The 25290-nt window shown below is 44.8% G+C and overlaps 1 protein-coding gene and 1 long non-coding RNA gene across 3 annotated transcripts in view; both read left to right on the top strand.

The window, feature by feature from the left end:
• Window positions 1–25290, top strand: part of LOC307206918 — a 249753-nt gene that overhangs the window by 172057 nt on the left and 52406 nt on the right. The gene's annotated exons all lie outside the window — the stretch shown is intronic.
• On the top strand, window positions 4055–24697 carry COPS7A (COP9 signalosome subunit 7A). 2 transcript variants are annotated; one of them, XM_079960357.1, is made up of 8 exons: window positions 4055–4179; window positions 5591–5801; window positions 13041–13116; window positions 19097–19185; window positions 19280–19482; window positions 21868–21973; window positions 23365–23516; window positions 24083–24697. In XM_079960357.1, the coding sequence occupies exons 2-8, from the start codon at window positions 5640–5642 to the stop codon at window positions 24120–24122; spliced, it is 828 nt and encodes a 275-aa protein (XP_079816483.1). In that variant the 5' UTR covers window positions 4055–4179; window positions 5591–5639; the 3' UTR covers window positions 24123–24697. The 2 variants fall into 2 exon arrangements, with proteins under 2 accessions (XP_079816483.1, XP_079816484.1); XM_079960358.1 differs by lacking the exon at window positions 4055–4179 and adding an exon at window positions 4232–4388.

Genomic DNA, 25290 nt, shown 5'->3' with positions numbered 1-25290 from the left:
TCCCCATACAGTACTGGAAAGCGCCTTTACCTTACCCAGGTATGGAAGATTTGAAACTGGGCGGTAATTGGATAGGTCTAAGGGATCTGATGAAGTTTTCTTTAAGAGTGGACACACCACTGCTTCCTTCAGTTCCCTTGGGAATGTCCCCGTGTCAAGGGACAAATTGATAATTTCAACCAGGGGGGTCCGCGCAACATCTGGACACTCCCTAATCAGCCAAGACGGGCACGGATCAAGGAGGCAGGTGGTGGGCCTACCAACTTGGAGGAATCAATCCACATCAGTAGGGAGTATCTGATCGAAATGGTCCAACACTGGACCTGAAGTCAGTCGAGGGGCCTCCAGTTCAGTCACTGTATTTAAATTTGCAGGGAGGTCACGGCGGAGCAACAGGACTTTCTCCGCAAAAAAACTCGCGAATGCCTCACAGCTGTGGGTCGAATTTGTGCTTAAATTTGGTTGTCCTCCTAAGGGCGTTATTGACCTAATTATTCTAAAAAGTTGTGCCGGGCACGAGCTAGCGGATGCAATGGAAGCTGCAAAGTAAGATTTCTTAGCAGCTTTCATAGCCGTCTCATAGGCTTTCATAAGCGTCCTATAAGATGTTCTTGAGGCTTCGTCACGAGTCCGTCGCCATACTCGCTCTAGCCGTCTGAGATCCCGCTTCATTTTCCGGAGCTCCTCAGTAAACCAAGGGGCTCCTCAGTAAACCAAGGTGCTAATAATAAAATTGTTGTTGTTGTTCTACACTTAAGCAGGAAGAACCTGCTTCACCAATATAAGATGGGGGACACTTGGCTTGCCAGTAGTACATGTGAAAAGGATCTAGGATTTAATAGACCACAAGGTTAACATGAATCAGCAGTGCGATACAGCAGAAGAAAAAGAAAGCTACTGCTATTCTAGACTGCATCAACAGAAGTCTAGTGTCTCCATCAAGGGAAGTAATAGCCTTAGTCAGGACACCCCAGGAAAATACTGTGTCTAGTTCTGGATGCCACCATTTAAGAAGGATACAGTAGTGTCAGGGACTCAGCGGGAGCGCAGGGAGGAGAGGAGATGGAGAGCGAGGGGGAGCAATCCGAGGGCAGCGTAGGAGAAGATGACAGCAGCCCGATAGATTCCACGAGCCTCTCCAGCGAATCGGAAGATTCACAGAAGGGGGTGCCGATGGGCAGGGCAAGGGGCGACCCAAGGGGGACACCCCAGAAGCAAGGGGCCAGCGGGGACTCCCAGAGCAGCAGTTGGAAATCAGGACCAGCTTCCCCACCAGAGCGCAGTGGGGGGGGAGGAGTTCCAGGTGTCAGAGCCCACATATGCACCACCAGCGAGAGAAGAGGAGTCAGGGTTGACCACGCCTCCATCGGAGAGCGAGGGAACGGTCAAGAGGAAGGTGGCGGCTGGGCGCGCGCGCCAAGTTCAAATGTACAGGCGAGCGGCACAGAAGGTAGCCCGGATAGGGAACCAGGTCCTAAAGCCCGCCGGAAGGAGGGGCAAGAATCATCAGGGTCAGCGTCAGAGGAGTCCAGGAAGGATGAAACCCTAGCGGGCAGGAGGGCCCAGAGGAGAAAGGAACTTAGGAAGAGGTGGAGCAAGGCGAGAGTCTTAAACTGGTGTGGAAGGGGCGGAGACTCAGACGGGACTTCGCCGGTCTAAGGTCGAGACGTAGAGCTGCACGCTGCGGCTTTAAAATGGAAACTGAACCTCAATAAAGACTTTTGTACATAACTACAGCCTAGCGTTGGTCCTCTGTGAGCTGGGACCTGGAGGCAGCTCTGACAAGTAGTATCCTACTTAAAAAGCAGAGACATCACCTTGCTAACAAAGGTCCGTATAGTTAAAGCTATGGTTTTCCCAGTAGTGATGTATGGAAGTGAGAGCTGGACCATAAAGAAGGCTGATCACCGAAGAATGGATGCTTTTGAATTATGGTGCTGAAGGAGACACTTGAGAGTCCCATGGACTATCCATTCTATCCATTCTGAAGGAAATCAGCCCTGAGTGCTCACTGGAAGGACAGATCCTGAAGCTGAGGCTCCAAGACATTGGCCACCTCATGAGAAGACAAGACTCCCTGGAAAAGACCCTGATGTTGGGAAAGATGGAGGGCACAAGGAGAAGGGGATGACAGAGGACGAGATGGTGGGACAGTGTTCTGGAAGCTACCAGCATGAGTTTGACCAAACTGCGGGAGGCAGTGGAAAACAGAAGTGCCTGGCGTGCTCTGGTCCAGGGGGTCACGAAGAGTCGGACACAACTAAACATCAACAGTTCTGGATGCCACCATTTAAGAAGGATACAGTGGTACCTCTAGTTGCAGACACGATCCGTTCCGGGGTGCCGTTTGCACCCTGAAAAGTCTGCAACTAGAGCGGCACTTCTATACACTTCTGGATTTGCCGCGTTTGCAATTCGAAAATCCGCAACATGAAGCGAACGCAACTAGAAGTATGACCGTATTGACAAACTGAAATGTGTGCAAAGGAAGGTGACGAAGAATCTAATGAGGGACTGTTGAGGGATAAGAGGAGATATGAGAGCAATATTCAAGTGTATAACGGACTGTCACATGGAAGATGGAGAAAGCTTGTTTTCTCCTGCTCCGGAAGGAACGACTGGAACCAATGGCTTCAAGTTATAAGAAGTTTTCTGGCTAAATATTCAGGAAGAACTTTCTGATGGTATGAGCTGTTCAACAGTGAAACAGTCTCCCACTGGTGGTGGACTCTCCTTCCTTGGAGGTGTTTAAGTCAGTGTTTCCCAACCTTGTGCCTCCAGCTGTTTTTGAACTACAACTCCCATCATCCCTGACTAGCAGGACCAGTGGCAAGGGATGATGGGAATTGTAGTCCAAAAACAGCTGGAGGTACAAGGTTGGGAAACACTGGTTTAAGTAGAAGTCGGGTGGCAATCCAACATATATAATCTAGTTGAGATTCCTGCCTTACAGGGGGTTGAGCTAGATCAGTGTTTCCCAACCTTGTGCCTCCAGCTGTTTTTGAACTACAACTCCCATCATCCCTGACTAGCAAGACCAGTGGCAAGGGATGATGGGAATTGTAGTCCAAAAACAGCTGGAGGTAGAAGGTTGGGAAACACTGAGCTAGATGACCCTTGGTGTCCCTTCCAACTCTGCAATTCTATGAAGCCTTAAGACAGACTCATGGAAACTGCCTTGTGGGGTGGGAAGAAAGTCTAGTTTGGGGTTGCTAAAGGGCCAGAATTCACTGCCTTTAGCTAATTTCCAGAAACCTGGGTAGCCTGCTGTTTCTTGGGACTACAGTTCCCATCATCCCTGAGCACTGGTTTTTGCTAGCTAGGGATGATGGGACTTTGAGTCCCAAAACAGCTGGAGACCTAAGTTTGGGAAACTCTGATAGAGCCAGTGGGAAAGAGATTAGGTTTTGTGAGGGAAACGGGGAGTACTTTGCACATGCTCAGAGGTACTCTGCCTCGTTTATTTATTTTTAATAAAAAAAATTCCTGTCGCTGAAAGGAAATCCTGTACTCTTGATCAGGGCGAAGAGCCAGCCTTAAAACTGCCACAACGTGGAGCAAAGGCGCGGGCATGTTTTCTCACTGCGCTTTTTGATCTGTATTTTTATTTTTTAGGAGGGAGCCTTATTTGGCCGGGATTTTGGTGTGCGGCTGGCGATTGGCACCGACTTATATTATTTCTCCTATATGCCCACAATGTAAAGTGCTTAGAAAGTTGAGGTAATCTACCATCTTAACTTTCGTATATTTTTACAAGCGCGGGCTTGTGAATGTCTTTCGCGGTTTTAACCGTTTTGGCTTTTCGTAAACCGCTTTTGAGGTGTGTGTGTGTTTTTGCGATTTATTACATTTTATGAAGGAAATAGACTAATATGATCTTAGCTGAACAGGACTTTCCCTCAGGCAAACGTGAGGTAAAAACACACGGGCGATTTCCCGCCCAAACGAAAGCAAACATAGACTCACGGCCGAAGCCCCTTGATAGAGGCGACCTCGCCGCTCGGAAAGCGACTCCGCCGTGGAGTGCAAAGAGAGGCGTGGCCAAGCGAAGAGCTGGCCAATGAGGCGGCGGCGCGAGGAGGCGTGGCCTGGAGGGCAGCTGTGACGCCGCCAACCCGGAAGTGGTCTGTCTCTTGGCAGAGAGGGTCTCCCCAGCAGCGGGAAAGGGAAAGTCCTCAGGTAGGGAGCGGCCTGGCAAGCGGTTGTCTCCTCTGCCTGGGCTGGAGGAGGAGGCGAGAGAGAGGGAGGTGGGTCTGGGGCCCCCACTGCTAGGGCCGGCCCACCCAGGAAGCAAGAGGAGAGGGGATCTCAGGCAGCAAGATCCACAGGGGCAGCAGATCCGGATCTTGACCTTTATTTATTCAGGGCTGGCCCACGCACGAGGCAAGGTGAGGCGAGCGCCGCAGGCAACAGGATCCACAGGGGCAGCAGACCCCGGTTATCATTCTTTTCCCCACCCCACCTTGTCCTTAATGTAATAATAATAATAATAATAATAATAATAATAATAATAATAAAATTTAAAAAATGTAGTCTTCCCTCACCCCTTTTTCCTTATAGGGGAAATGGAGCACCATTTTGGGGGTCCACTTCAGGCACCAAAATGTATTGGACCGACCCTGGACCACTCACCTGAAAACATAGCTGTCAACGTTTCCCCTTTTTTTAAGGGAAAGTCCCTTATTCCGCATAGTAAGAAAAGGGAAAAGTTGACAGCTATGCCTGAAAAGCAGGTGGTGGACCTCCCTTTCTACCTCATGCCTCACCCTCCATTCCCCACTCTCTCCTTCCCCCATCACCACCTACCTTTCCTTTCCCTGGACCAGGCCCTGCATACCCAAACGGATCTGCCTGTGTGCTCTTTATTACCTTACACACAGCCCTGAGTTGGCAGGGTGTAGCTGCCTGTGTAAACTGCAGCATAGCCCTAACCATGTCTACTCAGAAGTAAGCCCGAGTGAATTCAGCGGGCCTTGCTCCCAAGTAAGTGGGACATGGGTGGGATTGGGTTAGGAAGGCAGCCTTCTTTGGCCACCTGGATTGTTAAGGAGTTAACCAAAAAATTTTTACCGTCCAGCTTCTGTTTATATGAGCTTGACTTATTATTTACTAAATTTTTTAAAGGTGGCTTGTAAAACTGGTTCTTACATTAGAATTTATAGTTTGTGGAGAATATTCTCTGGATAATTTTCTAGCAGAGAATATATTCTCTCACCTCACTTCACTAGTCTTGGTACAATTCTGTGTTCCTATTCTGTGTAAATGTACAGGGGTACCTTGGTTTACTACCATAATCCGTTCTGGAGGTCCGTTTGTAAACCAAAACAGGTCATAACCCATGGCACGCTTTCGCCAATGGGGCCTCCCAAAAAATTTTGTTCATAATCCCCCAAAAATGGGTTGTAATCCAAAAAAAGTTTGCAAACCAGGACACGCACTTCCGAGTTTGATGTGCTTGTAATCCAAAATGTATGCAAACCAGACTGTTTGCAAACCAAGGTACCACTGTACATGTTTAACGTGGATTCTTTTGTTCTGGGGAAAAAATGGGAGGGAAAGCTTCAGCTGTCCAACTTGCTCCTTCCTTTAGCTTGTGGAGGCTGCAGTCTGGCCCTGAAGCAGGCTGACTTGGTGACATCATGGCAGCCGAGGTGAAGGTGACGGGACAGAACCAGGAGCAGTTCCTGCTGCTGGCGAAATCTGCCCGTGGAGCTGCCCTGGCCAGCCTCATTCATCAAGTGCTCGAAGCCCCTGGCATTTACGTCTTTGGGGAACTGCTGGACATGCCCAACGTTCGCGAGGTGAGCTCTGAGATGTGGGAGACGAAGGCCTAGGGAATCTTATGGTGCTCTAAGCAGGTAGATGAAGGAATCCACTCCCTTCCACCCAAACTGGAGTAAACCCTCATACCTCTATTTAGGGTAGGCAAGGCAGCCTCTCTCAGCTCTGACATAGCACCACGAATATATATATACACACACACACACACACACACACACACACACACACAAAGTGGTGCTGTGGGTTAAACCACAGAGCCTAGGACTTGCCGATCAGAAGATTGGCGGTTCGAATCCCCGTGACGGGGTGAGCTCCCATTGCTCAGTCTCAGCTCCTGCCAACCTAGCAGTTCGAAAGCACGTCAAAGTGCAAGTAGATTAATAGGTACCGCTCCGGCGGGAAGGTAAACGGTGTTTCTGTGCGCTGCTCTGGTTCGCCAGAAGCGGCTTAGTCATGCTGGCCACATGACCCGGAAGCTGTACACCGGCTCCCTCGGCCAATAAAGCAAGATGAGCGCCACAACCCTAGAGTCGGTCACGACTGGACCTAATGGTCAGGGGTCCCTTTACCTTTACCTACATACATATATATATCTATATATATATACAAACACACACACACACCTCATACATTTCCCCTACAAAGCAGGGTTTCAGTGTTTCACACCACCTGACAACTTTATTTCTGCACTAGGTTTAAATGAGCAGCTTCAGCAGGTTTCTCGCTGACTATCTGCTACAAACTGGCGTGTAATAATGAATGGGGATTAGGGGCCTTTCCCCATAATGATGGAAGAAAACATGCTATGTGTAGGCGCTTTTCATATGGCATTTGTGGAGCTCTGGGGTTCCTGAAAGCCACCTGGGATTCTGGAATGAGGTCATCAGTAATGGCACACAAGCTTCCCTGTAGGGCTGCTGATTTTCCCTCACGATGGGTGGCATTAAGGAAAGGCTAGTGTGTCTTCCCTGGCATGCTATTAGTTTGCAAGAATTATGGTGAGGACTAGCTAGTGCTCTACATGGTGCATCCTCTGCAGTGCTTAGAAGGTCCATAACTGATATTTAGGGGTCATTTGCCAGAGAAGTCAATATGGAAACCATTGCCAGTATACCATTTTCCTAAGCTGTCATACAGTGTTCTTTCAAATACTTTTCAATGACAACAGCACAGAATCCTAATACACAGTAAGAAAAGCTTGCTGTAGTGGCAGGGAGGAAAAATAGGTATTCTGCTCTTCACCCTCTCAACCTGCTTGAAAATCTGGCTAGATTATAAATTTATCCCATTTTCCTGTGCAGTAGGCTAGGCTGAGTGACAGTCATCCAGTAAGCTTTCTGGCTGAGCAGGGATTGCATTTTCTTAGCTACAAAAAGTTGCAATTTGAGCACCTCTAAAATACAGCCAGCCAAGATGAGGAACACGGGTGCCGCTGTGGGTTAAACCACAGAGCCTAGGACTTGCCGATCAGAAGGTCGGCGGTTCGAATCCCCGCGACGGGGTGAGCTCCCGTTACTCGGTCCCTGCTCCTGCCAACCTAGCAGTTCGAAAGCACATCAAAGTGCAAGTAGATAAATAGGTACCACTACGGCGGGAAGGTAAACGGCGTTTCCGTACGCTGCTCTGGTTCGCCAGAAGTGGCTTAGTCATGCTGGCCACATGACCCGGAAGCTGTACGCCAGCTCCCTCGGCCAGTAAAGCGAGATGATTGAGCGCTGCAACCACAGAGTCAGTCACGACTGGACCTAATGGTCAGGGGTCCCTTTAAGAGAGTCTGTGTACTGGTCCAGTAAACGCTTCCGCTGCGCAACCAGCAACAGTTCTCTTTGCAGAGCATTGATTAAGTCCAGTGCAGAGATTCTTGTTGCAGTACAAGCTTCAGAGTCTCAGCAGCAAAGAAATAACGACACAGGGAAGCCTGTCTTTCCAAATACAGGTTTATTGCAGAAAGATAACAGAAACACCTCCGGAGCTTTCAGACATTTTTGCTTCACGCCCCCACAAGGCAGAGAAAACAAACACTCTTTATATAATGAGCAACTTAACAACTTAACGAGCTTGACTACTTAAAGTCACATGACATTGCTAACTTGCCAGCGTCTAAGGTTTCACACCCTAACACCCCCTCTCGCTGGCAATACAAAAACAAAATTACTTCAGACCCATTTCTTCACAAAAGTTTTCATGCCGCTGAAACCCAAGCGGTTTTGTAAAACCATCAGCTTGATTTTCATGACTGGGACAGTAATTTAATTTAACAATTCCTGCTTTTACCATTTGACAAACATTTTGAAAGCGGATATCCAAATGTTTTGTACGACCTTTAAACTGCCCATTTTGTGCTAACTTAAGACACGGTTGATTATCACCCCATACAGTGATTGGAGTGATGGCCTTTTCATACATCTCTTGTGCCAAGCATTTGTAAAATTCTAGATCTCTACATAACTCAGATAAGGCGCAGAACTCAGCTTCTGTTGACGACAAAGCAATCAGGTTCTGTTTCTTGGATCTCCACCCAATCAGAGAGTTACCAAATTTTATTACACAGCCAGACACTGATTTTCTATCCTTTAAATTTGCCCAATCACTATCTGCTCAACAAGTAATCTGTGCTTGTCCTTCAGAAGATAATTCAAGGCAAAAATCTTTGGTGTATTGTAAATATCTTAACACTCTTTGAATTCCTTTCCATGCATTTACACTAGGTTTTGAAGCTTCTCTGCTGAGTAAGTTAACAGCGTAAGCAATGTCTGGTCTACTCCATTGCGAAAGATGAAGTAAGCTTCCCAGTGCTGACTGAAAGATTTCAGCACACTTGAATTCAGCACTATCCTTGAACTCATTGTCTTTTACAAAACCCATTTCCATTGGCGTTCTAACACCTGCACACTCCGTCATGCCAAACTTTTTCAACATTTGCAATATCTTGCCTTTTTGATTCAGTAGAAAACTGCCATTTTTGGTCCTATCTATCTGAACACCAAGATAAACCTTCAGATCACCAAGATTCTTAACTTTGAAGTGTTTATTTAACTCTTTGGCTAGTTTTTTTACTTGTTCTTGTGTCTTTGAAGTATAAATCAGGTCATCTACATAAACAAGCAAAGATTCTTGAGCATCTCCTGAACCTCTGAAATATAAGCAATTGTCAGCCTTGCTCCTGCTAAAACCAATGCCTACCAAAACATCATTCAAACACTCATTCCAATTATGAGCAGATTGCTTGAGTCCATAAATAGATTTATGTAGTTTCCATACCTGATTTGATTTACCAACTTTCAATCCTGGCGGTAGCTCCATATAGAGCTCTTCAGCCAAGTCTGAATGAAGATAAGCTGTAGAGACATCAAATTGATTCACTTTGAACCCTTTCTGAGCAGCAACTGCTAATAGTGCCTGAAGGGTTTCACTCCTTGAAGTGGGTGCATAGACTTCGGAATAATGTAACCCCTCTCTTTGCGTAAAACCTCGAGCTACAAGCCTTGCTTTGTACTCTGGTTTCCCCATCGCTGTTGTCTTTATCCTGTACACCCACCTACATCTTACTGCCTTGGTACCTTCTGGCAGTTTGGTGATGGAAAACACACCCAGTTCTTTCATAGAATTCAACTCTTTTTGCATGGCTTCACGCCACCTACTGGCCTCCTCCTGGGGTAATTGCTCAACCTCTTCAAAACTTTCAGGTTCGCAATTTGCCAAACCAGCCCAAACACTAATAGCTTGGTACCTTTCAGGAGGTATACCTTTGTTGGCACGCTTGGAACGCCTTAACGGTTCCTGTGATGTTCCTTCAGTTTCCCCCTCTGACCCAGAATCACTAGTCGTCACCTGTTTGTCACTAGTAGTTGAAGAACTTTCTGATTCTGACTTTACACGTCTCTCTTGCTGTACGGGTGAACTTTTAGAGCTAGAAGATTCTGACTTTACAGACTTGGGTGAACTAGACGATTTCTCACCCTCGTCCTCAGACTCAAATTCCTCAGCCTGTTCTGGAACTAATACCTGCCCTGGGGCCTGAGTTTCATTGTTACTGTTCACCACATCAAATAGTATGTCAGTATTTCCATGAATTTTATTCCAACCATCCTGTTCACAAAATTCTGCACTTCTGCTGATTGTGATTTTTGTTTGATTGCCTTCTACATTCACAAATCTCCAACCTTTTGTGTTTGCTTGATAACCACAGAAAAGCATTTCTTTAGATCTAGGATCGCCTTTCCTACGTTGTGCCCTAGGCACCAGCACATAAGCACGACATCCAAAAACTCTTAGATGATCAATTTTTGGTTTTTTCCCAAATAGCATGAAGTAAGGAGTGTTGCCTACTGTGCTATTGTACACTCTGTTAAAAGTATAATTCGCATACAGTGCAGCCTCAGCCCAAAACCGCTGTGGAAGTCCAGAATCAAACAGCAAAGCAGCAATGGCTTCCTGTAATGTTCGAAATTTTCTTTCGGCAACTGCATTCTCCTGTGGTGAATAGGGATTGGTAAGTCTATGAACTATACCTTTCCTTTTTAACCACGTCTCCAGCGTGTGGTTCACATATTCCCCACCACGATCTGATTGTATTTTACGCACCCTGGTGTCAAATTTACATTCAACTTCTTCAATCCAATCCATCAGGATGGAAGCTGCTTGTGATTTTTCTTTCAGAAAGAAAACCCAACTAGCCCTTGAAAAATCATCCACCAAAATTTGCATAAATCTCGCACCTCCAAGCGATTTGACTGGCATAGGGCCACACACGTCTGTGTGCACAAGTTCAAAGGGTTTCTTGCTTACTCTATCAGATCTAGGATAGTTATATGTCTTAACCTTAGCATGTTTACAAGCACAACAATCCAGAAAATCTGGACAGGGTTTAATGTTACACTCCTCAGCTAAATCTGGCATCTTGCTTACATACTTAAAGCATATATGAGCTAACCTTCTGTGTAGTAGATGTGCACAACCTGTATGAGGAGCCTTATTTACACACTTAGCTTGCGCTTCACCTCTTGAACATCTACCTGCTGCTAACTGCTCTTCATCCAAAACAAAAAACCCATCCTCACAGGGAATTTTAACTAGCTCCTTCCCCTGTTTCGAAATGGTGCACACATCATTTTCAAACTCAACCTTAAAACCACTTTTTACCAGGCATGACACACTCAAAAGTCCATTCTTCATTCCTGGAAGAACGAAAACAGGAAGGTTAGTTTGCAAACAATTAACATAAATTGTGCCTTTAAGGTTCATTTCTCGTTTACTATTGTCTGCTATAGTCACAGTTTTTGCAACTGGCAATGTCTTGCAGTTCATCAAGCTGCTACTAGATGCCGCTGGAACTAAACTGTGACTTGCTCCACTGTCAATAATCCACTTCAAGGTTTGTTGGCTCCTTTTAGGACTCTGTTGTGCTGCCATTGCAGATAGTCCCTTATCAGCACCTGCTCCCCCTCTGGATCGTTGATTCTTGTAGTTCTCACTTCGTCTTCCCCTGTAGCTCCGGAAACTGACCTTGGACTGTTGAAATTCCTGTTGCTTTTCTGGACACTTTGCTATCAAATGAAACCTGCTGCCACATCGAAAACATGACTTGCTGGCCATAGCAGACACTTGTGAGGCTTCCTTACAGCTCTGCCTGCTAGTTCCCCCACTCTCTATGGTGGCTCTATGGTGAATTCGCCTAAGAGCTTCCCAAATTTCAAATGCAGACCTTAAATTTTCCACATGAGGTAATTGGGAATCGTCTATCGATACCATCAACATGCATCTAGCTTTAGTGTCCATTTTATCATGTTCCCTGTTCTGAGCATGTGCAGCAGCCTGTTGCTCTGCTGTGGCATCTGCTGCAACAGCCACAAACGGCTTTCGCCTCTGGACATAGTCAGCCCACACTTCTTTGGCTTTCAACCAGACTTGAGCCCTCTTAGACCACTGCACGTAATTAGCAGAGTTCAACTTTGTAAAGGGAACCTGGAAATTTTCCACTGCCATTCTTGGGGTCGGCTGCTACTCCCTCTGTGTGCCCTTGCTTCTCTTTCCCCTTGGGATTTGTTTTACTCACTTTTCAGATGCCTCCAACCTCCTCTGAAGCCTTTTAAACTTTTTCCTTCCGTCTCTTCACTAGCAACCTACCACCGCCCTCTGTTTTTATTAACAAAACAAAAACACAACGGGAGGTCAAGCTAGCCTTTTGCAGCTAATGAAGCTGTAAATCTTCACTTATGCAGCTCTCTCAACTTTCTGCAGCCTCTCAGTTCCTTTAAGAGCTGGATTTACGACCAAGCCGGTCTTCTCTCATCCGAAAGCTGCTTTCACTTTCTCTGCACACCATACAGCTGTAGAAACATAGAAAGAGCCATAACCTAAGAGAGTCTGTGTACTGGTCCAGTAAACGCTTTCGCTGCGCAACCAGCAACAGTTCTCTTTGCAGAGCATTAAGTCCAGTGCAGAGATACTTGTTGCAGTGCAAGCTTCAGAGTCTCAGCAGCAAAGAAATAACGACACAGGGAAGCCTGTCTTTCCAAAGATAGGTTTATTGCAGAAAGATAACAGAAACACCTCCGGAGCTTTCAGACATTTTTGCTTCACGCCCCCACGAGGCAGAGAAAACAAACACTCTTTATATAATGAGCAACTTAACGAGCTTGACTACTTAAAGTCACATGACATTGCTAACTTGCCAGCATCTAAGGTTTCACACCCTAACACCCTTTACCTTTAAGATGAGGAAAGTTGTGAGGAGTGTGTGCAACAAACACACACTGATATGGTTCTCATTGAGGTGGTAGACCTTTGAATGGATTATTCTGGGCCGCAGTGGAGACATATGTCAGTAAATGACAGAAAATTGGCGTTTCTAAGAGAAGACCACGCTAGAACTCTTCTGCCTAGCATTTAGTTCTCTGCATACAGGGACTGTAAAATTATTATATGGAGGGACACTACATCTTGTGAGCCCCCACCTTTGTCTAGAGCAGTACAGCCTATACAAAGGTTTACCATATTCCTGAGAACTTGGCCTAAGTTGCTCTCCAGCTGGGGTGGAAGTTCATGAAACAGGCCCACAATATTCACTGCTCACAACCTTTGTGGGCAAGAATCCTGTGTAATAAAAGAGCAAGGGCAAAATTCAGTTTCATTAGCAATTAAACTTGTGCTCCCTTTGAGACAGATTGGAAAGGATGTTGTAAGCAAATAGAATGTTTGTCATTTCTCATGTTTCTGCTGGTGTTTCTCTCCCCCCCCCCCTTCCCCCTTTCCTTCAGCTAGCTGACAGTGAGTTCGCCGCTGTATTCCGCCTGCTCACAGTCTTTGCGTATGGGACATACTCAGATTACTTAGGTATGTTTTCTCTTGTTCTTGGGAAACAGGAATTGTCATTTGTGATTGTGAGGGAAGGTATAGAAAACCAAGAGCAGAGCCAATGCGATTAAGGGATCTGGAGAAATAAAATAAAAACCTTTATCCTAAATCAGGGTGTACAAGCTCAGGACCAATCCTGCCTAGGATCAAGAATTGCAGAAGGATGTGGGCGACATTTCTATAGATCAGAAAGGAGATGAGGATACAAAATGGGGCCATTGGATATTGAAGTATTGTGGATATTGTCCAATAGCTTGTGATCTCGCTAATCTGCTCTGTCTTCTCTATTTTTGTATCCTCCCCTTCTTTGTTGCAACTCCTTTTTCTACTGCCTCTGGCCAAGTACGGTGGGCTTGTGCTGCATATAAGTAGAATGGCTCTCAGTTCTTGGGCAGGCTCTGGAGCGGTAGCAATAACAGCAAATATTGTTTGAATGGGGTGGTTAGATGCGGGTGACACTGTGGTCTAAACGCCTGAGCCTCTTTTTTTTTTATTTTTTATAATAATTTTTATTAATTTTCCACACAAATAATAAAGAACAGTATAAAACAATACAACTTCAAGCTCATCAGTTCATACCCTTCTTTCTTTGACTTCCCCATACCTCCCCATCCCTGCATCCTTGTTTAATAATTCTTTAGCAACCCTTAGGTCCATTGTCTTAATTCCCTTTCATAAAAATTTCTTAAGTTTTTTTGTTTACTGCTGCAATTCTTTACTTCTTACCCCCTGACATCTTAACACTCCTCAATTTTACAATTATTTTTAAGATATATTTTGAATTTCTTCCAGTCCTCTTCCATTGTCTCTTTCCCCTGGTCCCGGATTCTGCCCGTCATCTCAGCCAATCCCATAAAGTCAATCACCTTTGTTTGCCATTCTTCCAGAGTAGGTAGTTCTTGCGTCTTCCAATACTTTGCCAGTAGAATTCTTGCTGCTGTAGTGGCATACATAAAGAAAATCCTATCCTTCCTTGACACCACTTGGCCCACCATGCCCAAAAGGAAAGCCTCTGGTTTCTTAGGAAAAGTCCACTTAAGGACCTTCTTAATTTCATTATAGATCATTTCCCAGAAAGCTTTAACCTTTGGGCAGGTCCACCAAAGGTGGTAGAAAGTGCCTTCAGTCTCATTACATTTCCAACACTTATTACTAGGCAAATGATATATTTTTGCAAGCTTGACTGGGGTCATGTACCACCGGTAGATCATTTTCATAATATTTTCTTTTAAAGCATTGCATGCAGTAAATTTAATACCGGTGGTCCATAACTGTTCCCAGTCAGCAAACATAATATCATGACCGATATCTTGTGCCCATTTAATCATAGCTGATTTCACCATTTCATCCTGTGTATTCCATTTTAACAGCAAGTTATACATTTTTGATAAGTTCTTAGTATTGGGTTCCAACAATTCTGTTTCTAATTTTGACTTCTCTTTCTGAAATCCTATTTTCCTGTCCTGTTTAAACGTCTCATTTATCTGATGGTAGTGCAACCAGTCTCGAACCTTAGGCTTTAATTTCTCATAACTCTGAAGTTTCACCCTTTCGCCATCATATTCTAAAATCTCATAATATTTTGGCCATTTAGAATCCATATTAAGCTTTTTTACTTCCCTAGCTTCCATTGGTGACACCCACCTAGGGGTTTTACTTTCCAACAAATCTTTATATCTAATCCAGACGTTATACAATGCTTTCCTTACAATATGGTTTTTAAAGCTTTTATACACCTTTACCTTGTCGTACCATAAGTATGCATGCCAACCAAAGCTATTGTCATACCCTTCCAGATCCAAAATGTCAGTGTTCTCAAGAAGTAGCCAGTGTTTCAACCAGCAGAAAGCTGCTGATTCATAATAAAGTCTTAAGTCCGGCAGGGCAAACCCCCCTCTATCCTTTGCATCAGTTAAAATCTTAAATTTAATTCTGGGCTTTTTGCCCTGCCAGACAAATTTTGATATGTCTTTCTGCCACTTCTTGAAACAGTCCATCTTATCCACTATCTGCAACGTCTGGAATAAAAACAGCATTCTAGGCAATACATTCATCTTAATAGTAGCAATTCGGCCTAACAAGGAAAGTTTCAACCTTGACCATATTTCCAGATCCTTTTTAACTTCTGACCAACATTTTTCATAATTATCCTTAAATAAATTCACATTCTTAAATGTTAAGTTTACCCCCAGGTATTTTACCCTTTTTGTTATTTCCAAGCCTGTTTCATTCTGAAAGCTCTCTCTTTCTTCCATTGTTAATTTTTTTCCCCAACACTTTCGTTTTTTGTTTATTCAATTTAAAACCTGCTACTCGACCAAATATTTCAATTAGTTCTAATACTCTTTTAGTACTAGTGTCTGGCTGTTGCAAAGTCAATACTAAATCATCTGCAAATGCTCTTAATTTGTAATGTCTAACTCCGACCTGGACTCCTTTAACCAACTGGTCCTTTCTAATCATGTTTAACAAAACCTCCAGGACTGATATAAAAAGTAAAGGGGATATTGGGCATCCCTGCCGTGTACCTTTTTCTATAGGTATTTCTTCTGTTACCACATTGTTTACAATTAACTTGGCCTTTTGTTGAGAATATATTGCACCTATACCGTTTTCAAAACCTTGGCCTACCCCCATCCCTTGGAGATTCTTTTTCATAAAAGTCCAACAGATATTGTCAAAGGCTTTCTCCGCGTCCACAAAAATCAGAACTGCTTTCCTGTTAATGTCAACATCCAGCAACTCCAAAATGTCTATAATGTTCCTCACATTGTCTGACATATGTCTACCTGGGAGAAAGCCTGTTTGGTCCTTATGAATCTCTTCTATCAACACTCTTTTCAATCTTTTTGCCAAAATGTCTGCAAAAATTTTGTAATCCACATTAAGTAAAGATATAGGGCGGTAGTTTTTGACCTGGTTCTTCTCAGTCTCTGTTTTCGGTATAAGTGAGATGAAAGCCTCTTTCCACGATTCAGGTGCCTTTTTCCCCTTCAAAATTTCATTGCAAACTTCCTTCAATGGTTGTATCAACCATTCTTTCAACATTTTATAGTATTTGGCCGTCAGGCCATCTGGTCCTGGTGATTTTCCCAATTTCATATTTTGGATGGCACCCTCTATTTCTTGTTCTGTTATTTCCTCATTTAAGATCCTTTTACTTTGTTCTGGAATTTTTGGTAGACCGTATTTTCTGATAAATTCTTCTATTTCTTGTTCGTTGATTGGCCCTTGTGCATACAATTTCTTAAAAAAACTTTGAAAACAATTGTTTATCTCATTGGGTTTGTAGATAATTTTTCCATCCATTTCTAGAGTTGTTACAGTGTTCATTTTCTGCCTTTTTTTCAGTTGCCATGACAGAAGTTTCCCACATTTATCCGCTGATTCAAAGGTTCTTTGTCTCATTTGCTTTATCTTCCATTCTATTTGTTGGTTCATAAGCTCCATGTACTGCATCTGATAAAACTTTATTTCTCTCAAAATCTCATGGGACTTTGGTTTGGATCTCAGCTTCTTCTCTCCTTCTTTTATTTTTTCTAAAAAAATTTCCCTCTTCTCATTTTGTTGCTTCCTCTTTATAGAATTTTGTTGAATTAGGAAACCTCGCATCACGGCTTTGCTTGCATCCCAAATTATTCTTTTTTCCACATCTGTTTTCCTGTTGATCTCAAAGTAATCTTTTAATGTTTTAAGGGCCTTCTTGTGGATCTCTTCATCCTTAAATAGGGTGTCATTCATTCTCCATCTAAAGGATCCAGTTGTTGTTAGTTTCATCTCCATCTTCACCGCATTATGGTCGGAGCACGTTTTTGGACATATTTCTACTTTTTTTGTTCTTGACGCCAGACTGCTAGAAATCCAAATTTGGTCTATTCTTGTCCATGTCATTTTTGCTTCAGAGAAGAAAGTTCCCTCTCTCTCTAGAGGATTCCTTGTTCTCCAAATATCAATCAAGTCCATTGTTTCAGTCATTTCGAAAAAGGTCTTTGGTAGTCTCCCTTCTTTTGAAATCACTTGTCTCTGTGCTTTATCCATATTTGTTGAGACAACTCCATTCATATCTCCCATCATTAGGATTTTATAGTCTAAAAAGTCAACTAATGTCTCATGCAACTTCCTAAAGAATTCGGCCTTCCCCTCATTTGGGGCATATACTCCAACAATCAAGATCTTTTCTCCTTGAATTTGTATTTCAATTGCCAGGTATCTTCCTTGTTCGTCTTTAAATATCAATTTTGGAGCCAATTTTTCCTTTGCATAAATCACCACACCTCTTTTCTTTACTTTGTCTGATGAGATAAATTCTTGACCAAGTCTCTTATTTATCAGTAATTTCCTATGTATCCTGGCAATATGGGTTTCTTGCAAGCATATTATATCTAATTGTTCTCTCTTCAAAATGTGAAATACTTGTCGTCTTTTCCGAGAAAGGTTCAAGCCGTTACAATTCCAACTAAGGAGTTGCAGAGACATTTTGTATTTAAGTAGCTGTTCCTCCAACTGCTCCAAGCTTCTGCTCTTCCTCCGATGGTGGTGGTAAAAGTCCAAATGACAGATTTGCTATATCAGGTGGTTCCCCCTCCTCCACAGTTCCTTTCTGCAGATCCTCCAGGTATCTCTCCAGAAATTGTTCTTTGTCCTGAATTGTTTTTATTTTAATCTTCCTTCCTTTAAAGTTAAAGGACAATCCTTGTGGAAACTCCCATCTGAATGGTATGGTGTTTTTCTTCAGGAGGTCTGCTAGGCTTTTATAATATGTTCTCACCTCTAAAATATATTTGGGAATGTCCTTAAAAATCTGTATTTGACAGTTTTGGATCACCAGCGCCTTTTGATAATGCAAGTTCAATATTTTATCTCTTTCTTCTTTTGATCTCAATGTAATTAGACAATCCCTTGGTTTTTTATCCTGCTTTCTGCCCAGTCGAAAGGCTGTTGTTATCTCAAATTCGTCCTCTTCCTCCCATTCCTCTTGCCAAAAAGCTATAATGTTCTCTGTAAGGAATTGCACAAGGTTGTCCCCTTCCCCTTCAGGAACCAATCTAAGTTTTAGGTTCTTCTCTTTACGCTGAAGTTCCAATAAGGAGAGGGCTGCATCATGCTCATTCACTTTTTTAATAATAGGCCCAAACTTTTCCCTTGTCTCTTCAGCCGTTGTTCTTGCACTTTCTGCCTGAGCCTCTTGGGCTTGCCGGTCAGAAGGTCAGCGGTTTGAATCCCTGTGATGAAGTGAGCTCCTGTTGCTCTGTCACATCTCCTGCCATCCTAGCAGTTTGAAAGCACACCAGTGCAAGTAGATAAATAGGTACCGCTGTGGTGGGAAGGTAAACGCCGTTTCCATGCACTCTGGCTTCCATCACGGTGTTCCGTTGTGCCAGAAGCAGTTTAGTCATGCTGGCCATATGATCCAGAAAGCTGCCTGTGGACAAATGCCAGCTCCCTCGGTCTGAAAGCGAGATGAGTGCTGCACCCCATAGTCCCATTTGACTGGACTTCACCGTCCAAGGATCCTTTACCTTTACTGGTAGCGATAACATCAAACATTATTTGAATGGGGTGGGTAGATGTTCTGAAACGCAGAAGCTGCATTTATTTAGACTTGCTGGCCTGCTCTGGATTTGTTGCTTTCAGGGTCTATATCCCAAAAAGTGTGTGTGTGTGTGTGTGTGTGTGTGTGTGTGTAGGATTACTGAATGGTTGGGGGGGGGGAGAAAATCACTGTGTATGTATGTGTTCTGCTTATGTAAATGTTTGTCCCTTGTTGAAGGGGAGAACCCACCTTAGCAGTTTGAGAGCAGGGCCTCTGAGACTGACCCAAAAATAATAGAATAGAAATTTGGAAAAAAGATGGAGCATGGAAAGAGACGGTGGAACCTAATCCAAAGCTGGCAACAAAGATTTGAGGGAATCGAACCTGCTGTGATAATAGCTATTCTTTCTTGTCTCCTGAGAGCAGCCGAAGCCGGGAATCTGCCTCCGTTAACAGAGGCTCAGAAGAACAAATTGCGCCATCTGTCTGTTGTCACGTTGGCTTCCAAGCTCAAGGTAATCTATGTGCCTCTTGTTCTCTTGCCTGTCCTCCTCGTTATTTGGGGGGATTGCGCCTCACGCCAGCTTGTATCCCCACCACCGCCCACAGTGCATTCCGTACGCAGTGCTGCTGGAGCAGCTTCAGCTGAAGAATGTGCGTCAGCTGGAGGACTTGGTGATTGAGGCCGTGTACGCAGATGTACTGCGGGGGAGCCTGGACCAACGCAACCAGCGATTAGAGGTCGATTACAGCATTGGGAGGGACATCCGCAGGGAGGAGCTCAGCGCCATCACCCGCACCCTTCAGGAATGGTAAGGAAGACTTGGTGAACTTGCATGGGCCAAACACAGACCAGTGGGGCATGCTGTAGCTGAGTTCTTCTGACAGAAGGAACTAGACATAATCCTTATTGCAGGGTGGAATCTAACAATAGCAACTCTTTCTTCCACAGCCAGTGTGGTGTAGTGGTTAAGAGCGGTGGACTTGCAATCTGGGGAACCGGGTTCGCGTCTCCGCTCCTCCTCTCTGAAGTCTCTCAGCCCCACTCACCTCACAGAGTGTTTGTGGTGGGGGAGGAAGGGAAAGAAGAATGTTAGCTGCTTTGAGACTCCTTGGGCCAGTCACACTTCTCTGAAGTCTCTCAGCCCCACTCACCTCACAGAGTGTTTGTTGTGGGGGAGGAAGGGAAAGGAGAATGTTAGCCGCTTTGAGACTCCTTAAGGGGAGTGAAAGGCGGGATATCAAATACAAACTCTTCTTCTTCTTCTTCCTCCTCCTCCTTGGCGCCACACTGTTGGGTGCTCCACAGTGCCCACCATGTGTTTCTTTCGCTAACCGTTTTGTGTTATGATGTGAGAATGGCTAAGTGGCTTCATACACCAAACATTTTAATTCCTGAACATCTCCCTTTGTTAGTTCCCCGCAAAAAGCTACAACAATGCATTTAAAGCAGTACGTTCTCTTTACTTCAAGGATCAGAAACAGGTATGACCCAAAAACAAAAAAACCAGAAAGCTGGGACGATTCCCAGGTTGCAAAACAAAAAACAAAAGCTTGTTGGCACTGCTTGTTAGCAGGTGGAAGAAGGGCCAGCCCTCAGATACCAGGGACCCAGGCTTACCTTTTGCTGATGCTGTATTCCAGCAGCTTAGATTGGGGCAGGGATGGGTCTCCCCTTAACTACAACCCATGTACTTAATGCCATGCTGAAGAATCAGAAGAACACCCCAGATAGCCACTTATCAAAACTGTGTTATGATATGGGTCATCAGGTACACCCTACTTTGGCTCCTTCACAAGCTGATATTAAAACTTTTGAGATTGGGCTTTGTCAGGGAACTGCCATCGGAGCTCCAAGTGGTGGAGGGGCTCCAGGATGCTGGGAGACCCTCGGATGCTGAGGAGGGAACCAGCAGGGGGAGAGGGGGAGTTTCAGCAGAAACAGAGTCGGAGGAACAGCTCCGAGACGCTTCCAGTGAGAACAGCGGGGAGAGCTCAGGACCTCCTCTTGGGACGCCCACTTTGCGCAGGAAGCTGTCACGTAGAGAATCTAGGCGTAGAGTTTCTGTCAAAGAACTCTTATGTTGGAAGAAATTCCGGAAACGCCCACTGACGGATTCTGCCAGCGATTAAGGCAGCCATGCACCGATGGCTGCGCGGAGAGGGACAGTTTTGAAACTGATTACTAAACTCTAGGAGTGCAAGCGTTTACACACAAGTAGCCCCATAGTTCATCACAGGCTTTAACCAAAACACCTATTGATAATTATTTTAAAATCTTTTTTTCCCCAGCTGGTACCGAAAATATGAGTGTAATAGAACCTCTTCCTTGGCTGCTATTGTTTTCATCAGCCTGAGATGAGCTTTCGTGGCATTTTGCTTTCCCTTCTGCACCATACGAGCTGCCACAATCAATGGTAGATAAGAACCACTGGGTCACAGTTGCACCGTGAATTTGTATTTGTGGAGCTTCTGAGTTGGAAGGCCTTCCACTTTACATGCTATGTTCTTTACTTGAGCAAATTTCTTTGTGCTGTTGTAGCCCTCTTACAGTTTAATTTCATTTCAGGAAAGCCAAGTTTCAGATGTTTATGTGACCCATAGGGCTTCCCTCTGTACCTTGGCAGCCTCTAGAACCTGAGCAAAAACTATTTCAGACTTGGCAGTGAGCCGCTGCAGGGATGTTTCAATATCGGACAAGCCCATTGGCATATTTGAATTCTATGTTTATTGCTTAAGTTTCCGTTTTAATTGTGGGATTTGTATCTTGTGAACCTTTTGTTCTCTGGAAGGTTGCACAGTAAAAGCTTACACTATAGCAGTAAGGGCTAACAACTTTGTATGTGTGCTTGTGGTTTATTTTAAATTAAAAGCTGAGGTGCTTCAGAAGCTGAATTTCGGTGGTTGCACCCTGAGCATTTCCAGTGGGATTGTGGCATAAATAACCCTGGCCCTAGCCGTGGCAAAACCTAATGATGGCATTTTTATGTATGTATTGCAGCCCTGTATGATAAATCCCATGTTCTTCTGCCATCTTTCCCACTTCTTTGCTTCCTATAATTCTACAGAATTGTATTTTGATGCCTGTGTTCCTCCTGCTTCTCTAAGCCTTTGTGCTTCTCTCATCAGGTGTTCACCTGCTGGCTGCTTTGTAGCCCTCTGTCCTGCCTTGTTCACCTTTTGCCTGCCTCTTACAGGTGCCAGGGCTGTGAGGTCGTCCTTTCGAGCATCGAAGAACAAGTGAGCCGGGCTAATCAGCACAAAGAGCAGCAGCTGGGTCTCAAGCAGCAGATTGAGAGCGAGGTGAGCGAGCAGGACTGTGGTATCTAACATGGTGGTGAAGCATAGGGTTTTATGCTGCATTTATAGTCCTGGAACACTGAGCGGCTACGGTACACTCTCCCCCAAATGAATTAAACTCAGAGATGCAATTCGTTCTTCTTCTTTGGCAATCACTCGTAGCCAAGTAAGATTGTCTTCCATAAACATGGTATCAAAAGTGAATCCATAAGTGACTGTGGAGGCCAGTTCTGGATCCACACATCCTTCCACAGTGGGGACATAGGTTTCCAGGCAGGAGTTGATCATGGTGAGGGTTTTGCCAAGCGTGCCTTCCTCTTAGCGTGTTTCTCCCTTTCATCCTGGGTTTGAGCGTCTTCAAAACCCATGACACCTTTGGTAAAGTCTGTTCTCCAACTGGAGTGCTCGCAGGCCTGTGTTTCCCAGTTGTCGGTGTTTATACTACATATTTTTAGACTTGCCTTGAGGGATTCTTCGAGCCTCTTTTGTTGACCACCAGCAATACATTTTCCATTTTTAAGTTGAGAATAGAGTAGTTGCTTTGGAAGACGATAATCGGGCACCCCACAACATGACTACAGTGGTACCTCAGGTTACATAGGCTTCAGGTTACATATACTTCAGGTTACAGACTCCGCTAACCCAGAAACAGTACCTCGGGTTAAGAACTTTGCTTCAGGATGAGAACAGAAATAACTCAGCGGCAGCAGCGGGAGGCCCCATTAGCTAAAGTGGTGCTTCAGGTTAAGAACAGTTTCAGGTTAAGAACGGACCTCCAGAATGAATTAAGTACATAACCAGAGGTACCACTGTAGTCCCATGAAGTTGATGTTGAAGGATCATCATTTCGACCCTGGTGATCTTTGCTTCTTCCAGTACACTGGCATTAGTTAACCTGTCATAAAGTGTGTGTAGAGCAGGGATGGGGGACTTCCTTTGCTTGGCAGGCCATATCCTTATCATTCCTACTCCTGTGGGCCAACTTTGACAACCTAATCATCAGTATCTGACATCATTATGACATCAGATGACGCACAAATATGCAGCCTCAGTTTAAATGGAAAGTCCCTGCAGCAAACTGTGCAGGACACCAGAGAACTCTGTAGCAACATTTGCAGAGACAGATCCCTCCTAAATCAGAAATCGTACACCTTGAATGGGCTGTTGAGAGAAGATAACATCCCTCAGTTAAGTCTGGTGAGGCATTGCCTAGCTACCTTCTCCTTGAGCTGCCAGGAGAGAACTTTCCTGTATTCTTGGTGCATACATAGGGGTTTTTTTGCCTCCAGGATAATGAACTATGCTGTTGTTTGTTTGCTTTCAATTGGGCACTTTAATTTTGTTCTCCTTGTTTCTCTTCCCTCCCCACTCCTCCTGCCCTCTTGCCCCAGCAGGTAGCAAATCTGAAGAAGACAATTAAAGTGACGACAGCAGCCGCCGCCGCAGCGACATCCCAGGATCCTGAGCAGCATCTCTCTGAACTCCGGGAGCCGGCTCCGGGTACCAACCAGCGCCAGGCCAGCAAAAAGGCTTCCAAAGGCAAAGGGTGAGGTGGAATCCTGTTCAAGGCTGGCCATCTTCTCTCTGCACATGGGCTAGAAAAGCAGAGAGACACCCACACCCCTTGTGTTTTGCCTACAGTTCAACTCCCTTACCTTGGGGCTCGGTGATTATTAACCACGTAAAAGGTAAAGGGATCCTGACCATTAGGTCCAGTCATGACCGACTCTGGGGTTGCGGCGCTCATCTCACTTTATTGGCCGAGGGAGCCGGCGTATAGGTCATGTGGCCAGCATGACTAAGCCGCTTCTGGCGAACTAGAGCAGCACACGGAAACGCCGTTTACCTTCCCGCCAGAGTGGTACCTATTTATCTACTTGCACTTTGACGTGCTTTCAGACTGCTAGGTTGGCAGGAGCTGGGACCGAACAACGGGAGCTCACCCTTTCGCGGGGATTCGAACTGCCAACCTTCTGATCGGCAAGTCCTAGGCTCTGTGGTTTAACCCACAGTGCCACCCGCGTCCCATTAACCACGTAGTGTCTATAAAATCCCTAATTTAGGCGAAAATTCCTGCTCGCACTCATGCTAACACCATTTCCTTCTCTGCAGGCTCAGAGGCAGTGCAAAGATCTGGTCCAAGTCGAACTAGCAGAACCTTTGGCTGGGGAGGACGGCAGATGTCCCACGTGTGATGCTTTCTTCTCCAACCTGGATGTCTTTCTGTGCAATCCCTTCCCCCTTTCCCAGTCTCTCTTTCTCTCTCCCTCCTTGCATGTAGTTTGTTCTTTCCGTTTTGCTCCCCCCCTGATACTTTCATCCATTCTCGCCTTCCGCTGATCTCTCATAATCCTTCCCACTTATTTTCTGCCTGCAACAACTTCTTCTTTTGCTTCCCCTCTTCTCTGTCTCTCCCCGTCCCCATTCTTGTGTGGGGTGCATTTTAAAGAGCCATAAAGTGACCTCTGTTTCAGTTATCTTTGCACCCAACAGAATAGGGTGGAAGCCTGGGTGGAAATGAATCTGGCAGCTGTTAGCCACTTTAGTTCTGCGAGCAGATCCTGGGACATTTGCTCTGGGACGCAGCTCGACATCTCAATCATTTGCTTTCCTGGGATCAGGGGTGGGGAGGGGGCGTGTGTGAGTGTGTCGGATGGATTGTTTTGGAAAAAAATAGTATAAATATATAAAGCGATTTAAAGAAATAAATCTATGGACATATCTACATGAGCTGTCTTCACTTTGGTTTCATTTCATTACCGCACCGGAGACCCTTCTCTTTTTGGGGAAACAGGATGGGAGGTGATGAGTGTGGAGCTAAGAATTCCCTTTGGCATGGGATAGAATTATTTCATGCCCTGCTTGAAATGAGAGATTGGGGCCACAAGAGAGAGAAGCCTTGCCCCTTGCACTTCATTGCATTGGTGACCAACTAGTGGGATTATTATTATTATTATTTATTGGACTTATATACCGCCCTATACCCAGGGGTCTCAGGGCAGTTCACAGAATAAAATCAAGATATAGAACCACAAAATACATAATAAAAATGAAAACAACAGCCCAGTAGCCCCACCACCACACACACAAAAAAACACATAAAGGGCATAGGATGTAAATTTTATCAACCAAAGGCCTGGTTTAAAAGGAACATTTTTGCCTGCCTGTGTCAGAAGTAGCATAGGCAGCAAAAATCTGCAGCATTCCTGGAGAGACCACACTGCACCTTCTAATATCTGAAAAAAATGAACAAGTTATCCAGTGTGGTGTAGTGGTTAAGAGCGGCAGTCTCGTAATCTGGTGAACTGGGTTTGCGTCTC

This window comes from Podarcis cretensis (genome assembly GCF_951804945.1).
Source record: "Podarcis cretensis genome assembly, chromosome: 17".
NCBI lineage: Eukaryota > Metazoa > Chordata > Lepidosauria > Squamata > Lacertidae > Podarcis > Podarcis cretensis.
The sequence above is the reverse complement of the archived record's forward strand: the minus strand, read 5'-3'. Positions and strand labels throughout refer to the sequence as shown.

What these genes read in the sequence shown, in the direction of transcription:
- COPS7A (XM_079960357.1), top strand. Translation starts at nt 5,640, where the DNA reads ATGGCAGCCGAGGTGAAGGTGACGGGACAGAACCAGGAGCAGTTCCTG. An exon ending in ACATGCCCAACGTTCGCGAG is followed by an intron (nt 5,802 to 13,040) that starts GTGAGCTCTGAG and finishes CCTTTCCTTCAG; the next exon opens with CTAGCTGACAGTGAGTTCGC. An exon ending in AGCAGCAGATTGAGAGCGAG is followed by an intron (nt 21,974 to 23,364) that starts GTGAGCGAGCAG and finishes TTGCCCCAGCAG; the next exon opens with GTAGCAAATCTGAAGAAGAC.